General features: G+C 41.5%; 2 protein-coding genes and 1 pseudogene across 2 annotated transcripts; 1 reads left to right on the top strand and 2 right to left on the bottom strand.

Annotated features, from left to right (window-relative positions):
* The first annotated feature begins 460 nt into the window (after positions 1-460).
* Positions 461-5263, top strand: LOC115561033 (heat shock 70 kDa protein-like; annotated as a pseudogene).
* A 3113-nt stretch (positions 5264-8376) lies between these two features.
* On the bottom strand, positions 8377-12777 carry LOC115532862 (heat shock 70 kDa protein-like). Its single transcript, XM_030342852.1, has 4 exons — positions 12096-12777; positions 9191-9279; positions 8769-8879; positions 8377-8400 (listed from the first exon to the last, which is right to left on the bottom strand). Exons 1-4 carry the CDS (start codon positions 12748-12750, stop codon positions 8377-8379), a joined length of 879 nt encoding a protein of 292 aa, XP_030198712.1. The 5' UTR covers positions 12751-12777.
* Positions 12778-15295: 2518 nt separating this feature from the next.
* Positions 15296-15705, bottom strand: LOC115532870 (heat shock 70 kDa protein-like). The gene has a single exon (XM_030342862.1). The coding sequence runs from the start codon at positions 15566-15568 to the stop codon at positions 15296-15298; it is 273 nt and encodes a 90-aa protein (XP_030198722.1). The 5' UTR covers positions 15569-15705.
* Between the last annotated feature and the right edge of the window lie 663 nt (positions 15706-16368).

Below are 16368 nucleotides of genomic sequence, written 5' to 3' on the forward strand. Positions count from 1 at the left end.
AGTGGTTTGTTGACTATCTGAGAAAGGAACAGTACTTGTTATCTGATAATATTTCTTCCCTGTGGCATATCCACTTTGGTGGATGAAAGGATAAAAGCAGTGTCAATCTGGTAGTGACATAGAGGTGAGTAGCCTAGAGGAGTTCTGGAAACTAGAGCCTTGGCTTTTCCTATGTTCAATGCAATTTGTAAGTTACTTTGGATAAAAGCGTCTGCAAAATGATTGTCAAAGAGTAAATATTAATGGTTTAAACCGAATTGTGACATTAGAGCAGAATCCTGTTGGCAGTGGCACTGATGTCTATAGTGTGTGTAGATATATATATCGTGCCACGATATCTATTTAGCCTAGTTTCTCACAAGGAAGGAACTTATCAGACAGGATGACACAGCATTAAAAGAAGGCTATGCCTTATGGCCTAGGCCACGTCACCCATGTGGGCCATGTGGGCGCTAATTAGGACCATGGTTTAGTATAAAATAACCAACAGTGCTGTCTGCTGACTACAAGAAGCCTGAAACGATCAACAAGACTGAGAAATCCAACAAATGTAAGTAAATCCTTATTTCGACATTCCATGTTTCGTTAAACAATAGGTCATTCACTTGAGACTGGAGCTATGCGATTTTGATTACATTCACTGAACTTACATTTAATTGAGAATATTGGAGGTATTTGTTTTCCTATTACCCCTGTTATGTACGCTATCTTTCCTCTGATGTGGCTGAGTTCTCTTTTTATGGATGGTATTTGGAAGCAGAGCTGCAAGCTCAGGAATCAATGTGACATAAGGAAGAATCAGAAAGATTCATGATTCAAGATTCATATTTAGATACACAGAGCACAGTTTGTTCAAGGGAAGATCCTGCCGCTGGCATGAAGACTCAAGAGTCTTCACAGTTATCGTACAGAGCTTTAGAACAGGCACAAATAAAGCTCACCTTTCTCTGTTGATTCGCCGCTCCCTTGCGTTTTTTAGTTGCGCGTGAAAAGTTTTTAGGGAAAATAGCACTACGGTTGTTCTTATTTCGTTTTGATTAAAAAACACGCGTTTTGGAAGAAGAAAATACAGTGTTGGTTAAGGTCTGAGGGTGCAAATAAATGCCTCAAACTTGTGCAGTCATTTTTAAAAAAAAAACAATGTTACGTTGTTTTACTACTGTTGTTTTTTTAATGCAATGAATTACTCCGCTATTGGGTTTCATTTAGGCCTATTATTAGAGCATGTAGCCTACTGCTCAATGCTTCACCTATAATTATGGCCAGGTTATCAAAATTAACCAGAAGATCTATGTGATTCCCAACATCTGAACAAGAGAGAAAGATGGCGAAAAGTTACCCTTTCAGAGAACTTCTCTTAAATGGCATGATCAATTAAAAAAAACCTCTTCCAGTCTCTCTCTCTCTCCCTCCTTCCATGTTGTCTCTCTACCTCTCTGTGTGTGGACTGTGGACCTTGTTGGAATTAAACTGGTTAGTTTGGCGTTACTTAGCTTATATTTTATTTACATAACCAGGGCCTTTCGAGCTAAGCACGGGAAGAACAAGTCAATATAGGCATTATAATATGGGTTGCCAATTGTAAAAGTTTGGTTCCAATAATTAACTGATACGTTTTCAACATTTAGCTCACTTTCCTCACATTTAGCGCATTTTCCTCACATTTGAGACAGAAATTCATGTAAAACCACACGTTATATTTAAGCAATAGATCACGACAGGCTGTGGTATGTGCTCATTATACCACTGTTAAGGGGCGTTGTCCGGCCCCGACGCGCAGCTTATTTGAAGCTGCCCCGACACCCAGCTTCAAATAAGCTGGAACACAGCTTATTTGAAGCTGTGTTCCATAACATTTAGTTCGTTTCTACTTCTAGGCACGGAGTGATATGCAAACTTTTACAAAAATGATTGAGCGTCATAGCAGTTAGGCTATGTATACGCTCATTATACAACAGTTAGGAACCAATCCGATCTATGGATTTAAGACACCCGTTGTATAAGGGCTACATAATCCATAGGCTATGTAACAGTTTAAAATAATTTAATCAGGAGATAGCATTTGAATTCTGATTCAACATTAATTCCATGTTATTATTATTGTTGTTATATATTTATTAATATTTCGTACTGTTCTATTTGTTCTTTTCATTCATTTACTTATTTAAAAAAAGCACTGAACAAGATCTGCACCTTAATTTCGCTGTGTAAATACACTGTATTTAATCCAATGACAAATAAAGATTCTATTCTATTCTATTCTATGTTGTTACTTTTCAATATCTGTCTTTTGTCAAAATAAAGTCACGTTTATCAATGAGCGGGGTCCAAGTAACCTATTCTCGCAATATAGATCCTAAAGGTTTTCTCATGGATTGACCTGCCTCCTCAAAACAAAATTACAAGGTTTCTTAATGAAGTCGAGGCTATCATCCAATAACCAAATTACTAAACTAATTAAAGGACATGATGACACAGTGTGACCTTCTGTTAAATTCCTTCTTTCTGGGTCGGACTGGGAATAAATTCTGAGGTCTTGCTATATCTATAGCAGCAGGTGTCTGACTCAGTGTACAGCTATGTTCCAATGTCAATGCATGATTAAATGCATGATTAAAAAATATCTTCACACATGTTGAATGTCCTACGTCAACAACAGCCAATGGCTTATATATAAGCCGTCCTTCAATTTGTTCAAACTACGTAAACGAGGACTGTTAGGGTTATCAGAAATGTTGGCCGGGCGCACGCTCCGCGCGTGACCACTGATATTTTGCAGAGTCTCACTCCAGCCAAAGTCCCAAAGTTGGCAACCCGGCTGCATATGTCGAAATATAGTTAACATTTTATGTATAAATAGATATAAAATCAATACTCCGTATAGATTATAAAATCCCTTTTTTAATTTAAAGTTTTTTATTTTTAACACAATTATAATTTCTAACGCTTGTCTTTTAACTGCTAACTCCCTGACAGCTATCGTCAGGAAGATGTCTGCTGTAGCAATCGGTATTGACCTGGGCACCTGCTACTCCTGCGTGGGGGTCGTCCAGCACGGCAAAGTGAAGATCATCGGCGACGACCATCGCAAACGGACCACCCCCAGCTACGTGGCGTTCACAGACACGGAAAGACTCATCGGAGCCGCGGCTAAGAACCAGGTGGACTCGAACCCCACCACCACCGTGTTCGACGCCAAGCGCCTGATTGGCCGAAAGTTTGACGATGCGGTGGTGCAGGCGGACATGAAGCACTGGCCATTCATGGTGCTGAGCGACGCGGGGAAGCCCAAAATCCAGGTGGAGTACAAGGGGGAGAAAAAGTCCTTCTACCCCGAGGAGGTGTCCTCCATGGTCCTGGTGAAGATGAAGGAGATTGCCGAAGCCTACTTGGGCCACAAGGTGGAGAACGCCGTCATCACGATTCCAGCTTACTTCACAGAATCCCAGCGTCAGGCTACCAAGGACGCAGGAGAGATCGCCGGCCTCAACGTCCTGAGGATCATCACCGAGCCCGCAGCTGCCGCCATAGCCTACGGTCAGGATAAAGTTGGGCGCAGCGAGCGCAACGTCCTGATCTTTGACCTTGGCGGGGGCACCTTCGACATCTCAGTCCTGAATATCAAAGACGGCAAAATTGTGGTGAAGTCCACGGCCGGAGACACTCATCTGGGTGGAGAGACTTTGACACCCGCTTGGTCAACCACTTTGTGGATGTGTTCCAGATGAAGTTCAAGAAGGACATCAGCCAGGACAAGAAGGCCATGAGGAAGCTGCGCACGGCTTGTGAGCAAGCCAAGAGAACCCTGTCGTCCGAATTCAATGCCTACATCAACATCGATTCTCTGCACTTGGGCTTGGGCTTCTACACCTCCATCACCAAGGCACGCTTCCAGGATTTGTGTTCAGACCTCTTCAGCAGAACCCTGGAACCCGTGGAGAAAGCCCTGATGGACGCCAATATGGACAAGAGCCAGGTCCGCATCGTCCTGGTGGGAGGCTCCACACGAATCCCCAAGATCCAGAAACTCCTGAAGGTATTTTTCAACAACACGGAGCTCCACAACTACATCCAACCAGACGAGGCTGTGGCTTACGGCGCCGCCTTGCTGGCCGCCAAACTCAGCGGCGACACGTCAGCGAACTTGCTGGACCTGCTGCTCCTGGAAGTGACTTTCCCTTTCCCTGGGAATCGAGTTGGTCGGAGGAATCATGGCGCCCCTGATCAAACGGAACGCCTCCATCCCCACCAAACAGACTAAGGGGTTCACCACCCACAGCGACTACGCAACCGTTGTCCTGATCAATGTCTTTGAAGGAGAGAGATCCATGACCAAGGACAACCACCTGCTGGGCAAATTCAAGCTGTCGGGAATCCCGCCCGCTCCAGCAGGGGTGCCTAAGATCGATGTCACTTTCGACATTGACGCAAACAGCATTTTAAACGCGTCTGCTGTGGAAAAGAGCACGGGCAAACACAACAGCATCACCATCGAGATCGACAAGGGCGGCCTGAGCAGGGAAGACATCAACAGGATGGTGCAGGATGCAATCCGATACAAAGCAGAAGACGAGCGACAGAGGGAAAGGATAGAAGCCAGGAACACCCTGGAGTCCTACACCTTCAAAATTAAGAGAAGAGTCAATATGAGTGAGGAGGTCAGGAAGAAGAATGAGGAGACCATCCTCTGGCTGGAGAACAACCAGCTAGCGGAGAAAGAGATGTACCAATACAAGCTGAAGGAGTTGAAGAAGCTGTGTGAACAGTAGGCCTACTCGAGTTTAGGGGGGATGGGGTCGGTTAGGGTCTCTTGGCACCTCTCGACTCAATTCCGATTATGAGGTCAACGATTAGATTCTAAAACGATTATCGATGCAACAAAAATGTGTACATTTCCATGTGTGATTTTCAATATATACACGTGAAAATAGAGTTAATTTTTTTTGCTGATCACTTCCTACTATTGTGATGATCATTTAAGACATCACAGATTAATTACCTTATCTAATATTTCATCAGAGAAAAACCTTTTGTCAAAAATATGACTAAAGAAATATGAATATTTCTATGACCAATGCAATAATCAATGCAGCTGGCGTTACAACACAATAAGGAATTATGTGAAAAATAAAAAACTGAATTGGTTTTATTTTCTTTCTAATCTTTCTCTTCTATGTCATTAAAGAAAAAGCTGCTCTTAGTACATTAGAAGGAGTTCTTGTGTCTGGCTGTGGATTTGAGTGCATGCTATACGCTGAATCGCAATTGTGTCAAGACAAATCCGATTGCCCAGTACACACTGAAGATTAATTAAATAATTATAAAATTACTAAAATTATCCCTCTCCGGTGAACATAATGTTGCAGCAGGCGAACAAATAAAAAAAAAGGGGATGTTTTTCGTTCCGGGCGGGGTAGCGTGGCAGCGGGCGGCGGAGCATTTCAGAAGTTAACAGGGCGCATGTTAAGGCTCGGACATTAAAGACGCAGTACACACACACGTTTAAAGACAAAGCACACACTGCGCAAACATGGAGAAGGGTCTTTGGTGAGCTTGTGACAACACCTAGCTGTTGGACAAGCCAATCGTTAATTGTGAATGCCAGAGTGAAGAACTGTTATTTTTGAGGTTTTATTATTGAAGCTATTCTGATCTGAATGGAAGAGCCCGGAAAATGTTCATTAATGAATTCATTCATTCATTAATGAATTGCTTCTCCTTTTTTGTCTTTTGTTTGGCCACTTCAATTTTAAGAAATGTCATGTATAATTTACAGATTTTGTAAATGGTACATTTGTTTACTCCATTTGTTCTTCACTTGAGAGGATTCATGTTCATTTACAATGTTTTGTGAGGTTTGGTTTCAACATTTAATAGATGAATTTCCAATAGATGTATGTATCATGAGTATGAAGTTGCACTTCTACCCAGTGGGAAAATTTGTCCTCTGTATTTACCCTAACTATGTAGGGGACCAACTCCAATTCTGAGGTGCCTTGGTCAAGATCAATGACAAGTGTATCTGACAAGTAATATATCAATAGCATGCATGTTGTTTTAGAGTAATATAATATAATAATTATTATCCATTATTAGTTATGGATTAAAAGGTTATCTCTTGGTGCCCCCCCCCGTGGTTCACCGTGTAGAGTGCGTACCATTAAGACCTCTCCTGGGTGATGTCCCACAGCATCCAGGAGACTCCTTACCACAGCGACCGGGGTTCGATTCATTTTTTGGTATTTGCTGCATGTCTATTTCCCATACCTTTCTGTCTATCTCAATCGTCAATAAAAAGGATAACATTTTCACAAAAAAAAGAAAAAGGCTATTTCTTTCAAATGCTGCATAATGATTAAGCACTCTGCCACATGTTCACGTGTGATGTAAAAACCATGCAAGGCCACAAAATCAATAAATAGCTGTATAACCAGAACTAATTACTATTTTTTTTAATTTCTATTATTTACTAATATTTATGCTACTGATTTATGAACAATGTTACATCTTTCAATTTTGTTCAGTCTGTGTGTTGGCCAACGCATAACCGAGGCCATACACTGCACCTTGTTTTTACCCTCCGTGTAGAAATATCCACTGTTAACTACTCCCTGGACATGACTATTTCTGACCACAAATGTATAGCTTTTAGCTGTAATCCACCTGCTATTGAAAGGATCTCACCCCGCTCCTCCTGCACCCATATCTTCAATGAGGTTAGTGCCCCAAAATTCTGTGCATTATTTGATGGCCATTATCCAACTTTATTAGAACATCTCTGTACTAATGATCTTACTGAGCATTTTAATTCCATATGTTTATCTTCTCTTGATATAATCGCACCTCTTAAAATCAGAACCAAGTCGTCGGAGAAAAAACAGCCTTGGATTAACAAAAATATTTGTAGCTTTAAACGGGAATGCAGGAAAGCAGAGCCTAGATGGAAAAAGTTTGATCTCCAACGTCCAAGCTATTTGGGAACTTATTGTATAACTCCCATTGAGCCACTGATAAACCTAAACTATAGCCGCATTCACATGGGCAAATTTTTTATTGATAAGCATACAACATCCAGAAACCTCCAAGCACACTTTTCTCAAGTGAATTAAGGGTTTTCTTAAAAGTATATAACTGAACATTTTTGAAATTCTGGGGAAATTAAACCTTTGTAGTCAAGAACACTAACGGAAGAAATGTAAATATGACAGTTAATTATGATGGAAAATGGTTAACGAAGAAGTTCCCCTAATGCCATAATGTTTCTTGGCAGACCGATTCTTGGAAACTAATGAGAATGAATGTTGATTGCCTGATGAATTTCAAGTGCTGTTCAATGTTGTGTTTCTTAAATGAGTGGCAATGACAGAATGTCTAGTTCAGCTTTTTCTTAATACTTTAATCAGGATTCGATCTCTCAACCTAAGGATCACCAGTTCACGGCAATATCCCGTTGAGACACTGACATTACTGAACTGCAAGAAGCCTCATTCTTATCGTGAAAATGTCGATTGATAAGCACACAACATCAAGAAAACTCCAAGCACACATTTCACAAGAGAATTAAGGGCTTTCTTAAAAGAATACAGATCTGAAAATTTGCACTGTTAATGGTATTCACCTACTGAAAGCCGTATGGTGGTTATACATTAACGAAATTTGGTCATATAGGCAAAATGGGTTCAGACTGTCGATGTTTAGCTTTTCTATGAAATTGTGGGAAAAGTAAAAAAAATTAGAGCAGAAGACCAGGGTGGAAAAGATGCATCTGATTTTAGAGATTAATATGATGAAAGAATTTTGAGTCCAGGTCAATCTCGTAATGAGAAATTAGGGTAGTTCATAATTTTTTTAAAAAGCGCCACCTTTGGGTGCAGTACCAGATTTTGGGTTTATTAGTAGTGGGGGGTATTGGTATCCACATAAAAATGGTTGTATGTTTTTTTATACAATAACAAAATGATCATATAAGAAAAATGGGCTAACTGCTCCAACTTATTGGCCAATATTCCTCAAATGGAACTAAGTAAAACAAATTCTGTGTGATGATTTTTGTGAGGGTTGGTCTAAAGATTTTATGTTGCGATTTTGGTGAATTTTCGATTATTTTTGTAGCCTGTGAATCTTTTTTATCATGTTTAGCTTGAATATGACATTTTGGGAAAATTTAATTATAAAACAGGGTTTTATAAATGCGTCTGATTCTAGAGATTAATATTCAGAAAGAAGTTTGAGTTAGATGCAAAGTAAGAACCAAAACCTGCCGGTTATGTTGGTATTCCAGATGATTTGAACCTTAAAGTGACATCTTTTTGTCAAGACATCGTGTAACTTGAGTATAAGGGCCTGAAACAGACACCTAAATCATTGTGTCTTGGTCTAACTGCCATGTAACAGATTAATCTAGACAAGGACAGGGGGCAGCATGAGACAGTTGTCTGTCTAGACCAGGGGTCACCAACCTTTTTCAACCTGAAAGCATGCCAGGCGGCTAGGTGGTGCTGTGCTACACTATCACACAACACCGCCATGTCTGAGTGCATGCGTAGAATCTTCCTTCTTCTCTTCTCCTAAACGAACGGTCCAACTTCTTATCATACCAAACATATCCCAAATCCATTTTACACCGGATTTGTCCTCGCTATGTAAATATAAATACGTTCATGCAAGGTCACAAAATGACTGCATAAAGTTGGACTGAGTGGAATGTTTGCAAAAAAAGAAAAGGATACATTATGAGACATGACACTGGGGATCAGAGTGAGCGCTACCTCGGGAGTCATCCTGCTGATGGTGGGAACGTCGTAGCCAGAGTTGATGAAGTTCCCCGTGTACTGCTCCAACTGGAACTCCCTCAGCCACAGGTAGATCGCCTCCGCATCCTGGGGGAGAAAGAGACAGACACACAGGTTGAGAGCAAGACAGGCAGAAGGACATACAGATAGACAGATGACAAATGGAAAGGAAGGCGGGCGGACGGACAGACAAGACAAACGCACAGAGAGGCATACAGACAGACATGAACATGGCGAGGCAGACACAAACACAGATTGAGAGGCAGCCAGAAATGCAGACCATATATAAACAATCAATTAATACACAATATACACAATATTATTCTGTACACCTTATTACTTTTAGGCATACTCAGTCGGGAGGTAACCAATATACTATAGCGGTGGTCCCACCTTGCCAGTAGCTGCTGTTGGTGGACAAACTGCTGGGTGAAGCCATGCTCTGGCGCCCTCTGGTGGTCCACAGGCTGCCTGCGTGGCGTTCCTGCTGCAATACAGAACAATCCGTTTTGTTCATTTTTTAAATATTATTAGCGCATTAGCGAACTGGAGCAGAAGTCTGTGGTAGCCGTGAACTGATTTGAGTCAAGGCATCCTCAAGTGTGAAACCGGTAACAAATAACCATGTCATTAAAATATACAGATAAAGGATATGCAGGGGATATAGATGTGCTATATGGGATTTTACTGATAAAATATAAGTGTTAGAATTTAGGGTTATGTCTTCATAATAGCAACATTTATAAAGAAATTAACATAATGTTATCGGTTCGGATCGTTACAACATTTAAACAATAATGTAATCTGTAAAAAAAAAAGATTTGAAGTCGAACACAAACAAACACAGACGCACGCACGCACGCACGCACGCACGCACACACACACACACACACACACACACACACACACACACACACACACACACACACACACACACACACACACACACACACACACACACACACACACACACACAGTCTCACTCCGCACTCCAAAACAAAACCAAATAAACAGATCAGTCCAAGGGGCTGATCCTGCTGCTGGGATGCATGGCGCAGAACCAGATCTGTGACAGAAACAAGAAACGTGACTTACTGAATGATACAGGCTTCATACGCCCTGTCACCATACAGGAAATTGAGAGATAACTGATAACTAATCGTCCAGCGGCATAGGCCTACCAAGTTTAATACAATGAACACACAAAGCATTTTTAATTTACAGCTAACCCGTAAATAATATAAATATTATAACCATGACCAAAGTGACGAGGACGCCAGCGCGCGAAAGAGTTGAGGAAAGCCCTATATACAATTTCCTTTAATCGACATTTTGGACTCATTTTACCCTTCGTATTTTAGTTAGTGCAAACATTTTAATGTCCTGATTATTATAAACAATTTAAACGTGCCCTTGGTGTCTGGCTCCTCCTTGGTTATTCACTGTTGCTTTCCACCCGATCAGAGGGAATCCTGTAGGTTTTCTCTTTCCTTTCCCCCCAACCTCCTTACATATTTTCATATTTTTTACATATGTTTATTTTATTTTTTTACATATGTTACATATTTTTTTTACATAATGTTTCCCAGTTTTATTCAAAGGGAGTTATTAAATGGAGAACCCTATCCAGAAGGGTGTCGGGGAAATCCAGAGGGAACAGCGCCTCCCCGAGTGCCCCCGAGGCAATGACCCCCTCATGTGTGAGAGGTTATTCTTCATGCTCAGTGTGTATGATCATGGCAAGCTGCATTATAGGAATAAGGAATAGAGAACCAGATCAAGGTTCTAATTTCTTAAGATGGAATGTGGGATCTACCGGAATTTTCCACATTGAGTGTGAGCAGACGGAAATGTATTCTCTTAAAATGTGTGTGTTAACCTTCGTAATAACAAACACAAACGTCAAACCCCATTTTAATGCTGGATCCATCTCAAACAATTGAATCCAACTGGGAATATGTCAGACATATTTGCTTTTTCAAACAGAAACAGTCACGTGACATAGACGCAGGCCTATAAAAAAGCATGGGCCAAAAAAATGAAGATCGATTACTTATGTTATTATATCTCTAGTTCTATAATTGTCGGCTTAGCCATCTAGGCTTCGCCTTATGGGCATGTCCGATGCACGTGCTCGCGCAAGAAGATTTAAAACATAAAATGCTTGTAATGGTTTAATATTCTTATTGTATTTTAATGCTTATATTTTTGTACGTTTACCATGGTTAATTTTGTTGAGAATTTGCTTTACAGAATGGTTCTTGGGTAAAGTATGAAAACTAGAAATGTTTTTGAGTTATGGTAAAAGATGTGTACAAAATGTATTCAATTTAAAAAGTTTTATTTTTGATAGAACAAATCAAATTTGGTTACAACAGACATAGAGTCTTGAATAATGCCAGCCCCCACCAACACGTGGCGGGCTGTGGGGTTTGTGTACTCTTTCTTCTGAGCTGCTGGTCAGGCTCTACTTTACATGTTAAAAGTGTAGATGAACATTTAGTTTATATTTACATTTAGGGCATTTAGCAGACGCTTTTATTCAAAGCGACTTACAACAAGTACATTTGTCAGAAGAAAAGTGTGACTGTTTGCTTTTCCTTCATCGTCTCTTGGTTCCTATAAAATCCTTTTACACACTTAAGTCTTGCACTCAAACAGGAAGGTCCTCTCCTAAGCCGGTGGTGATTGGAGGAAAGGTATTGGGATTTGTGGTAAAATGGATGCAACGATGATCAGAGCGGGGGAAAGGGTCAATGGATGTAATTCTTACATCAATATCCCTAGTAAAAATTAAATCCAGTGTATTTCCTAGGTTGTGGGTGGGTTTATCCACACGCTGAATAAATTCCAGGTCATTAAAAACATTCAGGAAAGGCTTACAAGGTTTCTTGTTGACATGGAAATTAAAATCCCCAACTATAATGATTTTAGAATGTTTGGGCCACATGCGGGACAACATTTCCCTAACCTGAAGATAGAAGTCTTTATTAGAACATTGGGGTCTTTTTGGTTTACTTTTGGGTGGCCGATAGACAGTCACAGTAAGCAGGTCTTCAGGCAGTTCGATCTTCAATGCTATGTATTCAAACGAAAGAAATGACCCAAATTGAAGTGGTTCCGATACTGAATATCTCTCAGAATAAATAACGGCGACCCCACCATTTTTTCTAACTTGTCTATTGACGTGATGAGAGGTGAAACCATTCGGACAAGACGCTCTCAACGTATTGTCAGCATTACTGTCTTTAAGCCAGGTTTCAGTTAAAAACATAAAGCTAATATTTTTTTCAGAAATCAAACCTTTCAAATGAGCCATTTTATCATCATAGAGGCCTCGAAGATTCAAAAGTGCAAAGTTTATCGGCATGGGGATGATGGGCTGACACAGCTTCTCCAACTCCTTCAGCTGGTGTTGGTACTCCTCTTTCTCCGCTCGCTGGATGTCCTCCAGCCAGAGGATGGCCTGCTCACACTTCTCCTCCACCTTCTTCCTGTCCTCCTCACTCACTCTGTCCTTCAGGTTGTCCTCCCGCAGGCTGCTCTTCGTGTTGAAGGCGTAGTATAGCAGGGTGTTCTTGGCCGCTATGTTCTCCCTCTGTTGCTCGTCTTCTACCTTGTGTTGGTCTGCTTCCTGAACCATCCTCTCAATGTCTTCCTTGCTCAGGCGGCCCTTGTTGGTGATGGTGATTTGTTTTCCCGTGCTCTTGTCCACAGCAGACACGTTCAGAATGCCGTCTGCGTCGATGTCGAAGGTCACCACGAGCCGATGTACTAATCCCAGAGCGGGCGGGATCCCCGACAGCTCCAACCTGCCTAGCAGGATGTTGTCCTTGGTCATGGCTCTCTCTCCTTCAAAGACACGGATCAGGACTCCGGGCTGGTGGTCGGTGTAGGTGGCGAAGTTCTGATTCTGTTTGGTGGGGATGGTGGTGTTCCGTTTGATCAGGGGCGCCATGACTCCTCCGTCCGTCTCGATGCCCAGGGAAAGGGCTGTCCTGCCACGGATGGGGTAGGCAGCCTGCATGGAGGCCTGCATTGCGGCACCATAAGCCTTGGATGAGTAAGGGAGTATGGGGATAGCTGTATGGGAGTTTACAGTTAAAAGATAAGTGTTAGAAATTCTTAATCGTTATGTCTTCATAATAGCGACATTTATAAAGAAATTAAAAGAATGTTGACAGTTCCAATAGTTACAAAATTTAAATAATAATGTAATCTGTAAAAAAGTATGTTATAATCTATAGGGTTTATCTAATAATACAGCTATACCAATATTTTTCGAAGTATGATTATGCATCTATATTATTAGATTAACTGACTTTTTAAATCGAGAAAACTCTACGCTAGAGAGAGGTAGAGATGCATAGTGTCAAACTGTTAATAATCAATCTATGGCAAGTCTTTCAAAATTCACTTTTACTTAAAAATAAAGCGTTTCTTTACCTTTAAGCCTGCAATCATCTTTCAAGATTGTCTAAAATTTCAAAGGACTTTATTGGCATTGACATATTAGGCCAACATTCACATTGCCAAAGCACAAAATGTCAAGTAAGATAAGCAAGCAGCATAAGATACAAAACAATAGTCATTAATTTTCTTGAAGAAAATCCTCATGTAACTTGCAACTAATCAATGTCCTTGTCCGGACAATCTCAACTTCTGTACCAGACATGTCACTCTCATATCTCACGTATGTGTCATCTCTTTCATGACCGTGTGTGCCAGTAAATTTCCACACTTCTGTGTACACGTCCATTTATCTTCACTCTTATTTGTTGGCACTGAAACTCTGTGGCAGTTGTAAAATTGTAGACAATAACTGTTTAGAGTCTTAACTGCTTTCGTCCACAGCTTTAGAACAGGCTCAGGAGTTTAAACTATAGACTCTTGAGTCTTCATGGCAGGGGCGGGATCTTCCCTTGAACAAACTGTATACATGCTTTGTGTATCTAAATACACTTTGAATCTTTCTGATACTGCCTTATGTCACATTGATGATGACAATCATCAATTGTCAATATTCTAAATTAAATTTAAGTTCAGTGAATGTTATCAAAATTGCATAGCTCCAGGCTCAAGTGGATAAATAACCTATGGAAATATGCTTGTTTAACAAAACGTGGAACCTAGAAATAAGGGTTTGCTTACTTGTCGGTCTTCCGGGTCTTGTTGATCGTTTCAGGCTTCTTGTGGTCAGCTGACGGTACTGTTGGTTCTTTTATACTAAACCTTTGTCCTCTAGATCGTCCTCATTACATCCTAGTTAGTGCCCACATTAGGGTGACGTAGGCCATAAGGTGTAGCCGTCTTTTAATGATGTGTCATCCTGTGTGATTAGTTTCTCCCATGTGAGAAACTAAATAGATATCGTGCAGTTATTAATTTGTTTCTTAAGTCTGCAATAGTAATCATATTTCGATAATGAGTCGTTCGGCTTCACGGAACAATCTGGGCGAGACATAACCGGAACAACCTTAATAAAAAAAAAGGGTAAAAATACAAACCAACAGAGGTGAGCATCAGAGAGAAAGGATGACAAACCAGCAGAACAGGTTCACCAAATCACCTTCCATCCCGAGAGAGCGAGATCGTCAGTCTAAAACAATCATTGAATAAGTTAAACACTGCGCCAGCAGCACTTTTTCCTCTCTAAGCATGTTTAAAGTAGCTTTAAATCGTTCTAATGGGAAAGAAATAGACCACATTTTCACACATAAGAGGTCAGAGGAATGAGAAGAAACAGAGGTACATTCTATAAACAGTAAGCAGTGGCAGATCTAGGGTGTGGCCAGGGGACTGCATCCCGGCCACCCCATTGGCCACCCCTGTCGTATTTGCATATTTTATTTGTATATGTATTCAGGCAGACGCCAGGGAGAAGTGAGGGGAGTGGTGATTGAAGGGGGATATTTGGCAGCCTGCTGGCTCCACTCCCAAGCCTTTCATGGACTTACTCCCGTTAACGATAACGAGGCAGGAGTGCTTGGGGTTAAAGGGGAGAGCAGGTTACCACAAGCCAGAGCTAGGGCTAGCAAACTTCAGAGAGTATCTGAGTGATCTTCTGTAAGCATTGTACCGCCAACGAGAGAGTGAGAGAGAGAGTGAGAGAGAGAGAGAGAGAGAGAGAGAGAGAGAGAGAGAGAGAGAGAGAGAGAGAGAGAGAGAGAGAGAGAGAGAGAGAGAGAGGATATAAAAACTAAAGGTTGGTGAAATCAATTGACCCTTATAAGGGATAAAAAGGAAACCTTTTTTAAATTCCATTCAGGCCAACTTTTAAAGTCATTTTGTGTCCTTGCATGAATGCATTTACATCACATGTGGCCGAGTGCTTAGTCATTATGCAGCATTTGAACGAAAAAAAGGTTTTATCCTTCTTATGTAGAGTGAGGTAGACAGGTAGGTATATAGAAAGGTAAAGAGTGGAAGACCTGCAGAACCACGAGGAGGGGGACCAAGAAATAACCTTTTAATCCATAACGGTCATATTGATCATATTCCATTCAGTCCATGGGGCTACACAGCTTCTCCAACTCCTTCAGCTGGTGTTGGTACTCCTCTTTCTCCGCTAGCTGGTTGTTCTCCATCCAGAGGATGGCCTGCTCACACTTCTCCTCCACCTTCTTCCTGTCCTCCTCACTCACTCTGTCCTTCAGGTTGTCCTCCCGCAGGCTGCTCTTCATGTTGAAGGCGTAGGACTCCAGGGCGTTCTTGGCCGCTATATTCTCCCTCTGTTGCTCGTCTTCTTCTTTGTATTGGTCTGCTTCCTTCACCATCCTCTCGATGTCTTCCTTGCTCAGGCGGCCCTTGTCGTTGGTGATGGTGATCTGGTTCTATTTGCCCGTGCTCTTGTCCACAGCAGACACGTTCAGAATGCCGTCTGCGTCGATGTCGAAGGTCACCTCGATCTGAGGTACCCCTCTATGATTATACTGTTAGTCATAGAGTTTAGTTATATCAGACACCAAAACGTCTCTGGCCGGTTAATATATATACGATAAACAAGATAAGAATGTGTATATCCTTAATCTCAGTTTAATCCCTCGTCATAATTACATTGTGTATGATGTTTAATCCCAAACCTCCAACCTGGAATTCATTTCACTTAAATTTATTAAATGGGCAGCATGATCAGGAGGTAGAGCGGGTTGGCTGGTAACCGGAAGGTTGTAACATTTTAACTAGCTTGTATCTTAAAATGAGCTGCTGACCGCTGCAATGCTGGCCAGACTGTATCTTACTATCTATGACCCTCCCAAAACCTCTCCCACACGTGCCACCCAGCCAGTCAAGATATGCTAGTTCACGTCACAGCGACACAGCCAGTTAGAGTGGACAGAACACTGTTATTGAGTTATTTCAATTCAGTGATGTGCAGGGTGAAGTAGGACGGACCCAACAAGGACACATCTTCCACAGAGTGGAAGAACGGCCTATTTTAAAAAAATATTGATTTTGCGGCATCCTCAGGAGGTGGAGCCAGTTGGCTGGTAACCGGTAGGTTGCTAGTTCGATCCCCTTGAGGTGGTCCTGAGCAAGACCCCTCTCCCTTACTGCTCCCGATGAGCTGGCTGTC

Source organism: Gadus morhua, chromosome 2 (assembly GCF_902167405.1).
Source record: "Gadus morhua chromosome 2, gadMor3.0, whole genome shotgun sequence".
NCBI classification, from domain to species: domain Eukaryota; kingdom Metazoa; phylum Chordata; class Actinopteri; order Gadiformes; family Gadidae; genus Gadus; species Gadus morhua.

Bases quoted from the DNA above. Each gene is read 5' to 3' on its own strand.
- LOC115532862 (XM_030342852.1), bottom strand. From the start codon at position 12,750: ATGGCGCCCCTGATCAAACGGAACACCACCATCCCCACCAAACAGAAT. The intron at 8,880-9,190 runs GCAAGGTGGGAC...TTTCTCCCCCAG, and splicing joins TCCACCAACAGCAGCTACTG to GATGCGGAGGCGATCTACCT. The intron at 8,401-8,768 runs GTAGCGCTCACT...GTCCTTGTCTAG, and splicing joins TCAGCAGGATGACTCCCGAG to ATTAATCTGTTACATGGCAG.
- LOC115532870 (XM_030342862.1), bottom strand. From the start codon at position 15,568: ATGGTGAAGGAAGCAGACCAATACAAAGAAGAAGACGAGCAACAGAGG.